The sequence below is a fragment of the Fulmarus glacialis genome, unplaced genomic scaffold (genome assembly GCF_000690835.1).
Source record: "Fulmarus glacialis isolate BGI_N327 unplaced genomic scaffold, ASM69083v1 scaffold40788, whole genome shotgun sequence".
NCBI lineage: Eukaryota > Metazoa > Chordata > Aves > Procellariiformes > Procellariidae > Fulmarus > Fulmarus glacialis.
The window spans coordinates 26582-37158 of NW_009229600.1; the positions used below are offsets into that span (position 1 = coordinate 26582).

The 10577-nt window shown below is 39.1% G+C and overlaps 1 protein-coding gene across 1 annotated transcript in view; it reads right to left on the minus strand.

Annotated features, from left to right (window-relative positions):
* The window catches only part of SLC9A8 (solute carrier family 9, subfamily A (NHE8, cation proton antiporter 8), member 8), a gene marked incomplete at its 5' end in the record, with an annotated part of 29604 nt that extends 19506 nt beyond the window's left edge, over positions 1-10098 (minus strand). The window contains 3 exons of the mRNA XM_009583914.1: positions 167-225; positions 5191-5271; positions 9891-10098. Coding sequence (XP_009582209.1) covers positions 167-225; positions 5191-5271; positions 9891-10098 — 348 coding nt within the window. The remainder of the gene's footprint in view (positions 1-166; positions 226-5190; positions 5272-9890) is intronic.
* Between the last annotated feature and the right edge of the window lie 479 nt (positions 10099-10577).

Consider the following 10577-nt stretch of genomic DNA (forward strand, 5'->3'; position numbering starts at 1 on the left):
GCAGGATCATGTTGTATTATTATTAAAAAAACCCCAAACTTTGGCATCAAGTATAACGTACATAAGTTTTTGGAAATTACATCTAAAGAAACTAATACTACAAACAGTCTTATTTTAAACATTTAAGGATTGTTCTACAATTAAAAATTAATTGCTTCAAATATACCTTCCAGTTGGCCAGCTTTTGAGCCTCTATGATTTTTATAAAAGCTCCCATAAGGATACCTAGGAGAGAATGAGATAACATCCTGAAATATTCACAAAACACATCACTGTTTCCATTAATTGTTTATCGACTCTCAGTCAACAAAGTTTTAAAAGTGAAAACAAGGCAAAACATAAAGCAGCAAGTCTTTCATTCCTAAATCACAAAAACACAAAGTGGTTTTGGGTCCGATATATGACAGTTTCCAATACGTTACATAGTTACATAGCTTCCCTACACTTGGGATATCCAAATACTAAACACGCATATTGAGAGTGCTGTGTTTATTGGTTCATAAAGGTAACAGGTTTAACTACTCAAAAGCACTTCTCATCTAAGCTGCATTCAAATAAAATTCCACCTTTCTTGCTAAAGAATCAGGAAGTTATGAGTTAGATATCTGTGTGATAGCACAAAACCTTCACGTCACTTCAATGCTATTTGCAGTGTTAACACAGCTTAAGTGAAATCAATATTCTCCACAGAAGTGAATTTTGTCTCAATGAAATCATAGCACTTACTGGCAATGAAGTAGGCAAGAAATTCCGATCAGGGTGGAGACACTGTCAGAACTATTTCCCAGATGAATTACACATCTTTTAAGTCATGTAGAAATACTAATTTGAGTATAAAAGAATTTTATCAAGGGTGCTGCAAACTCAATGGTTAAAGGTTATCGTGCTCTTTCCTCCCATATGTCTTCAAACAGGTAAGACAGAAAACTCCAAACTAACACAATTTTTTCTGGAAGTCATGAAGATAATTCATGAACTGTCATTAATTGCTTTCAAGGAGTTACAAGGAATTTGTCTTTAGTCAGATTCCAGATCTGTGTTTCTGCATAGTTGTGTTTTATTATTTACAGAATGGAGACTTCATAGTCAAACACTGAGATGTAGAAGTGAAATACACTGAATGAAAGGTAAAAAGTGGCTGAGAAGCTTAAAATATGCTTTATGTAACTCATGTGGTTTTATTCTCTCATGCTGTAGCTATCAAAAGAGTCTTACAAATAGCATCACATGGATTACTCCTGATGGATGTGTCATACCCACAAAGCCATGAGGCTTAAGCCTTCTTTCATACAAAAATATGTGAAGGCATTGGTCCCAGAGGATGGAAATAATTGTTCCGTTAAATGGTTTATATGGAAAGGAAGAGCAAAACATTAATGAAGGAACATCAAAGGTCTGCTGTTCTTTGAAGGAGGACAGAATGCAGACACAGCCACTCACATGCCATATAAACACAGGTCTCAGTACTAACAGTCAGGCTTTCCATTCTGGAATGGAATCTGTGTCAGAAGCCAAGGACTAGAACATTTCTAATTTTTGCAGAGCAGCAACATTGTCTTCAACCAGTACAGGCAGTACTTGTATCACTTAACAAGAAGTTTATGTGCGGGAAAAACAAACCACAACAACCAGAGCCTATACAGCTGAAGGCACAGAGTTTAGGAAGTGTACTTCCTGAACAAACTTTCAGTATTTTATGAATCAGTATTGAGAGCATTCACATAAAACTATGTTTAGAGGGGATTTAAAAGAAGAGAGAATCCCTTAACTCACTTCTGCTGAAGTGGAAGGGCTCCAACGCGACTTTGTGAAATTGGACCCCTGTGAGTAGGCCAACGATGGCCTGTGGGCTACAAGCTGGGCATCCCTATCCTATGATCTCAAAAGGCTTAAGTAAAAGGCTGGTCTCAATCTCTTTTTTAGAGGAAGAGCTAATCACAGGCTGACCCTAACAACAGTGTCATGGACAGACGAGGTTCTTTCATGACATCAAAAGTTAAATGAACAACAATATAAATGTAAGGCAACAGCGGAGGTTAAGGGAAAAGGATGAGCCTGAATCATACAACTTACACCTTTATATAGCACAAGTTACTTCTAGCTGCCTATTACACACAACAGTACTACTAAACTAAGATTATGCTAAGCAAAGTCACGAAAGAGAGCTGCACAAAATAATGCATCACCAAGAGGGTTTAATAGCAGCAGAACCAAACTTTGACACTGATTTTTAAAACCTGTCCCAGACATCTTTACAAACTACTCTTCTTTTATTACTAGATTAATGAATGCAGTTTTTGTTCAGCTGGTTTCCTCTATTAAATCAGGTAGATCAGTTTTGTCAAGGGGCTAATTGGAAAGCTAAGTCTGTAAGAGTTAATCTAAGCCTCATTCTTTTGAAAACGTTCTAGGAATTTTCTTATTACAACCAACCTTTATTTTTCCTAAGAACATGTTAAAACTCAGTAACAAATCAAAGAGGAAAACTTTTCTGGCAACCATTTTAACCAAGAAAATTCCAGTAACTTTTAAGGACGAAGATCAAAATCCAGCCTTAGAGAATGCACTCCCTCCCTGTCGACCAGGAGAGTAACATGCCCTAGAAATTGTAAAACAGAAGCTTCTGAGCAGCTTAGGCAATGGGAGGAAAAACAGTCGTGAAAATCGTATTTATGTTCTCTGCTGCCATTTTTATTAGCCTTCAATAACTGCCTGAGAACATTTGCTTAATTTACAAGTCAAAATAGGACACACCTCACTTCTGGCACTGCTAGCAAAACTGGATACTTGAAACTCAAGCTGTGCTCTTGCAGCTGTGCAGATCATTACCAGTAACAGAGGTTCACTGACCAGCAATTAGCTGGCAATTCCAGTGATAATACAGACGCCATGTCCTGTCAACAGAGCTGACAGTAGTTTAAATATGACTGAGTCAATAAACTAAATAAATAAGGCTTAAGTGACACAGCACATCTGTTAGCTGGGTTGCTACTGGATATAATGCTTTCTTGACTTAGTGGAAATGCATTTGCTGGTATCATCTCGTCTGGTTTGGGAGATAAGACTACAGCTATGCTGTAGTTCACACTGAAAACCGAATTGTGCAAGTTTCCTTTATGCCCTCTATGTGAAAATACAAGAGATGCAATGCTGCTCCTTCTTACCCATCTTGAGTAGCAGTGACAGCCCCACCACAAAAACTTACCCGTTTCATGAACAAGCTTTTTTTGGGACTGACAGGAGCACAGAACATACCAGCACAGCTAAAATCCTTGTCCTGCTGCTGAGGTGTCAAGAACAAGAAACAGAAAGAGAAGAATGCCTGTGCCTCTGCTGCTCTCTGCAAAGCTCAGCAGAAGCAGTGATGCAAGCTTGCCTAACACCTCAGCTCAGCGCTGCCCAGTAGTCAGCCTGGGGCAGAATATAAGGAATGATAATAAAGAAAATCCAAAACTACGCCAGCAAGAGCAATCAATATACTGCTGCATTTTAAACTGGGGATTATGCTTAAATTTAGATTTGCTATTTAATAACAATGGGAACTAACCTGATTAGAAGCCAAATTAACACCTTTCACCTGGATTTTTGTGTACAAGGAGGAAGGATACTGAAGAGATAGTAATGTCCTTTTGGAACCTTTCAAGACACTGGAAGATATACTACACAAGACATCTCACCTGTCCATGGCAAAAATGTAAGAAGGGAAGGAAAGAGAAGTGTGTCAACAGTGAATCAAACACTGCATGTTTTCTATGATTCTATGGCAAAGTAAGTCAGGATGATCTGCAGCAGCTCTGATCTTTCTATGTCATACTATGGTAGACAGAAGCATAAATGCGCAGAAGTCTGATGGATGCTGCTCCTATAAAAATGTGCACGCAACACCCAGGAAATCCATACCAGCACAATGACAGATTTCTTACAGGTCTATTTGTTTTTCAGCTGCACAGAAACATCGAAACTCAAATAGGGCCTTGCAAGTGAATACCTCTTTAAGCTTCAATACGTTCTACTATGCTAGTAATGTGATGTGGTCTGCATCAAACAGTTATCTAAAAATTCAGGGAGTCATGCCTGCAGGAAAATATGTTTTTCTTTCTGCTAAGTAACAGCTCTAAAATCTTCTCAATCTAGCACCCAAGATGCAAGAAGATCCTTGTTTTCCAGAAAGCATAAGGTACTGACAAGCACCAGAAAGCTTACTTCCTCCCATTGAGAAATTGTGTGAAAATACAGTTAAGAAATATGAGAGAAGAAGGTACCAGCAAAGCCCAGGAGAAAGTAAAAAATCTACCTGCTCAACAAGTATTACACTCCTCCACGCTACGTTAGAATTACAGCTAAGCATCTTTCTCTTTTTGTTGTATTTTTAGAATGGCTGTCAGTGAAAGCGTCACTAGTAATAGAAGCAAAAATACCACAAATTCTTGTAAACAAGTTACAGAGACAGCTGAAAAACTGTTCCTGGGATTAGTTAGACCAGGTTCTTTAAACATTATGTTAGACAGTATGTAGAGAAAATAATAAATGTATTTGGCCTGATTTCCTCCTCATTTACACATTTATAGATCAGGAGCAACAGCATACAAATAAATGAAGTTACCCTAACATAAAACTACAGGCTTAGGAATACTCCAAATTTAATTCAAATTAAGTAAGCACTTGATCTTCATTAGAGGTGGCATTCTTATAGCTCAAGTCATAGGGAAGAGCTCTTGTCATGGTACTACAGGGATAGTTAAGTATCTGGCAGTCCAGGCAAGTTTTCAGGATACAATTACAGTCCCCAGCTAGATTAAAATCACATATACAGACATAATTCTACCAAAACTAATACAAACACATGTACCACTTCAAAGTGAAGGCCAGCGTCTCGCTGTCAGGGAGTGCTGCAGTATCTTGTCCTACAGTGCAGATGCAAAAATAGAGGAAGCTGCCAAAGTACTTAGGTAGTGACATCCCTATAGTGCCTTTATGTGTCATTTTACTGGGCCAGTCTCTGCACATGTGCTCATTTCTTGATTTCTTCCATGAATTTAATTCTATGAATTGGTTGTTTTCTTCACTGCATCCAGTTTGCTGCATCTTTCTAGTGATGGTTAACACACAACAGAGCATTATTTCAAATACAGACTACTGAGAGTCCCTGAATTAACACAAATTCAGTATAAAAATGTCATGGTTACTCACCTAAAGAAACAACAGCCACACTCTCTGGTAAGAAATGAAGTCGGTATTTTATCAGTAAATGCACCAATATGATGCAGATAGCTGTGAATGAAAAACATTTGTAGATTTAGAAGCATTAGAAGAGAATAAAATATACTTTTAAGTAGTATTTCTAAAATACATGCAGCAAAACTTCTCCTAATGATTTAATAGAAATCCACTAATGCAAGTAACCAAATTTTAGTTCAAACCTAATTCTCACTGAAGTACGAAAATGGATCTACAAATGACAGAAAATAACTAAGGCAAATCTTAGGACTTAAAATTATCTTCTAAAAATACCAGTATTAGTACTTTTAAAGCCTGATTCTCTGACCAGTAGCTGTAAAAAATGTCAGTTATACAGAATACACTGTTTTAATAAAGTTTTTGGTAAACATTTCGTATTTTTGAAATAAAACACACATGCACACATGGCCTCAATTAAAATTTCAAAGCTACACACTTTCACATCTGAGTGCCTCTGAGCAGATTGGCTTTACCCAAATGGATAATTCCAGAATCGGAAAAATTGCATTGGAAGGGATCTCTCGAGGGTCATCTAGACCAACTTCCTGCTCGAAGCAGGGCTAACTTCAAAGTCAAAGAAGACTGCCCAGGGCCTTGTCCAGTCAAGTTTGAAAATCTCTGAAGATAAAGAAGTCACAACCTCTCTCAGGCCCAGTTCCAGTGCTTAAGTCTCACGGTTAAGAATTTTCTTCTTCTCTCCAATCCGTATTTCCCTTGTGCAAGTTGTGACTGGTGCTTCTTGTTCTTTTGTGCACCTCAGAAGAGTCTGGCTCCATAGCCTCTGTAACCCCCAGTCAGTGGGGCTATGAGGTTGCAGAATGGGTAACTGTTTAAATATCTAGGTTCTCATAACAAGCACCAGCCAAATTCTTATCCAAATCAGCAGGAGACATTTACTGCTTACTAACTTTGCTAAAAGTTAAACCAGTAAGGGGAAAGGACCAGTGTAGAAAAACACAAAACAGATTTGGCTTGAACTTAAAAAAAAATTAGAATTTAAATCTGATGCAACATTCACTTACTGTTTTTAAAAGTTCAATATTGTACTGTAGTAATGTATTTCACCCAGTAGGGAGAAAGTTTATGTCTCAAAACAAAAACAGAGGTTACAGTAATACGAAAATCCCATCACAGCCTCTATGCCAATGGTAAAGGCAAATTACAAAGGATCTACAGCAGATCTGGGTACCATCCGTGGATATGGCTGGAAGACACCACTCGATTCTTTTAGAACTACCGCAGACAGGAAACTTATCTATAAGAATCAAATAATCCTGGATTATTAAATTCCTAACAATTTTGATTTGAATATTTCCCGCATTGAAAGTATCACAACTCTTCTCTCATTTTAATTTAGCTTAACAAAGGGTCAAACAAAAAAACAACATCTGGTCTGCATGTCTATAATACCTGTATTTCGCTCTATTTGCTAACGAACCATTCTGCAGTGGCCTGGGATATAAGCGGTATTACTGCTTGCATTTTGTCAGAAAGCAACTGAAACTCAAGCAAAGTCAATAGCATTTTATATACTGGAATCACACTGTGGCCTGTTAATCACAGCAGAGACTGTTTTAAACTGTGTATTTGGCAAACCTAGTCATAACTGTAACGGGAATCTTCATTTTCCTTACTCTGTGCCTTGTAAGTGTCTGTGACTCTCACCCTATTTCAGTGTGGGCAGCATAGTCCCAGGCCACACTACAACAGCACACATATTGAACTCGGGAATGAACTAGCTTCTCGGAACTGCTCTTAGTGATTTGGTTTAACAGCTCCTTCTAGTTAACTAAAAACCAAACAGCCACTCACAGATGGTTCAGAAGAGCATTTTCAATTTACAGCCCGAAAAGGTACAAAATTGTCCACAAGTAGTTCTGAGCACTGGCATGGTTTGCTGGATCACACCACCTGTGAACTACTGGGGTCTACAACATGATCTCTATTTACGATACAGTGTCACAAAAAAGAACTACAAACCTCATAAATACAAGTATCACTTTTCATCATCCTACTCTCCAATACGGCGCTAAGGAATGGCCATCACACTGATGCCTGCATTCTCCCACTTGTTATCTCATAAACCCAGTTCATACACAACATGGTGAGCATTTCATTGATGTGCACGTGAATAGATGGATGGGCTTACAAACTGAGCAAGGACTCATGAAAAACAGTAATATTTGCTTAATTACTGGCATGTAATTTGTTCACGGCCAAAGCTGTGGGTTCAGAGTGATGAACAGGGATGGCTCCATTCCCCGCATATTTACCCCACTTCCACTCCACCAATCTTTATGATCAATCAGTTCTCAAAACACCTGAGTTTACAGCACAATACTTTAATGCAGACTCAAACTGGTATATTTACTTTAAAATGCTGTACTAGAAACTGCAGCAGTTCAGAAGCTGACTTACAAGCAACTCAAGACATTTGGCCGCCAACTGCCAAACAGACTATGGGAGAAATAGCTTCATCACGTATCCCAAGCAAACTTTTTATTCAGCTGTCAATCAGTATTATTGAGTTTCATATCAATTTCCTGCCTGTTAAACATGAAAAATATGCATCCAGTAAAGACATCTAGGATTACTGTGTTAAAAGCATTCTATACTGCTCTTTGGGATAGATCCATAAAGGCATCTGGACATGACGGCTTTCCAGCAAACTCCAATGCAAGCACAAATATGCTTCCTATTTAGCAGATCTAATCACCAGCTCCCTTCTACCAGCTTTTGACTGCTTTGCTTTGGCAATAAAACAAAAAGCAACCATAGCCTAAGAAGTAACCCCACCCCACCATAAATATTATGGCAGCCTAGTATATTCTTTAGCTGTTGGTCACCCACTCCTTGTGTAAGACTGCTCAGTCTGTATCTGGCAGCGTATCACCTGCTCCAGGCACTTGCACGTATCAGGAGTAAAACAATCAGGCAAGAGGCTGGAAAAAGCAGTGTTCTGGACAGGCTAAAAGAACATTTGAGTGTCCCCTTAAGGAAGAACACAGTAAAAGCATGTAACATAACAGAAGGGAATTCATGGATCACATGAACATGGCAGAATAGAGGTATGACTTCGAAAGTGAAGTGGTGTTTGAACAGATAAGCCATAGAAATCTGGGGTCAGAGACTAACTCATGCTACTTCAGGCACTTTAAATTTACGGCTTGGGTTTGACACAACACAGCTCAGAACAGATCCGCTTCTGGGTCTCTTCCAGTTTAGAACATTTCAAACACCATTTTACAGTTCATGACATCCAGATTTAAGAGTATTGTAAACACATTCATTTTCACCCTCCCTACACCCTTAAATCAGAGATTATGAATGGGAATAACTATGAACAATAAGCTTTTATACTGGCTTTAATTTGTTCGGGGAACTCCCCTGTCCTGAGGATAATGCTTTTAAGATCCATCAAGCTATCAGACTGGCATAAATTGGCTGGAACACAGCCAAAAAAATCATAGCTCTGTTCCTAAGTCCTAGGAATACAATTTTACCATGAATGGCCCTTTTAAAATCCATGAGATACACATATTCAGAAATTTTATTTTAATCTTAGAAGTCTTCTGATCTACTGCATTTTGCTTTGGTCTTTCTTTTGTTTCTGTTCAAATTCTAATATGCCACTGACCTCTGGGAAAAGATTAACGCCCTTTTGAAGACAAATAGATACTTTAGAAATAAGCAGAAGCTATCTGCTTTTTGCTGCACTTAATAATAGTTCTTTATAGGAGACAAAATTTTTTTTTTTTTAAATCCAAATGATTCGCAGAAGTTTCTGCATTGCTGTCAACTCCATATCTATTATTTTCTCCACATGCTACTGGAAAGAATAACCACTTAGAAGACTATGTGACCCATCTGTCACAGAAAAGTCTTTCAGTGTAGCTTGCTTTGGAGGAACCAAGCACACAAACACACAAAGAAAAACAGACAAAGCCTTAACCCTCCATGAAAGTTTTGTTATTGTTACAGTTCTGACTACAGCATTGCTCTAAGCAGATGGTGAGAGATAACTATATTCTATTAAAGAAAGATAACAGCCCAGACTTATAGAAAAGTTGGGCATGCATCTGCCATTCAAAATGCCTATATATGTACAACGTTAATTATGGCAATCTGCACGTTATTATCGCACTCTTGTAGGAATGTAAGAAAGTAAGGAGAGCCAGAAAAATAGATACTGAACTTCAGTACTTGTGCATGTAAATCTGACTGCCTTCTACTGGCTTACATAACAAAATATCTGAGGGCTGTCCAGAAGTGCTAGAAGTAGTTAAACTGACATCTATCTAGCACACTGTCCTCAAAGACAGCTGCAAGCACTGTGGAATATTCTGACAGTGTCTTTTTCATACATGAACACATGCCACGTGCTTGATAAAGAAGGCAAAGACAATTAAACACATTATTTGCACTTTGAGACCATGTGAAAAGGTTTGCAATGGTCCTCAGCTTTCCATAGGTTTGGGACGTTCAGGCAGTTATATACCCAACTTTCTAAATCCCTATGCCTGTACAATATTCCACTTCATCGAGAGAAAACCAGAGGAGAAATAAAATGCTATGATTTTGAAAGCTGGCCTATGTCCTCAGATACAGAGTATGATTAACAGAGATTAAAAGACTTTCAGTTCATCATTCACCTACAACAAGAAGACTAAAAAAAATCGTCATGCCACTAGATTGCTCCTCTTGCTGTGCTTGGACTCCAGTCTGAACTGGTAGGATAGGTTTAGCAGGTGTAGGTACTACCAATTTGGTAGTAGCAGCCAGCGTAGTGTGGAGGGTGACATTGATGACTTCATGGGTAGCATTTGTAGACCTGTCAGGATAATATAATACATGATTATACTGGACGGGAGCAGCATGATAAAGACTTAGCCTACTAAAGACATGCACACATGAAACAACCACCAGATCATACTGAATGTGTACTAGTGACCAACACATTAAGGTTGCTTTTTAAAAGTGGTCTCTGATCACAGACAAATACTGGAAGTTCAGATTCATGGAGCTGATAATTTCTGAGTTCCTTCATGCACTGCAGACACCAAATATTCTGCACTGCAGCTGGGGATGCAGGTGAAAGCTCGACACAGGGAGGATGAATTAGCCCACTTAGCCTGTCGAGTGTAACAAACCCGCTGTGTCAGACCAACGGCACCACGGGACTGCACTTGCCAGCTCCTACAACCCCCCCTGCCGCGCAGGGCCGCTTCACAGCCGGCCCCCCCTCCCGTGGGCAGGATGCTCCTGGACCCCCTCCAGGGGCCCGCGCTGCAGCTCTCAGTCCACGGGCAGGCACAGCCCGTCGGGCTGCCCCCGCTACC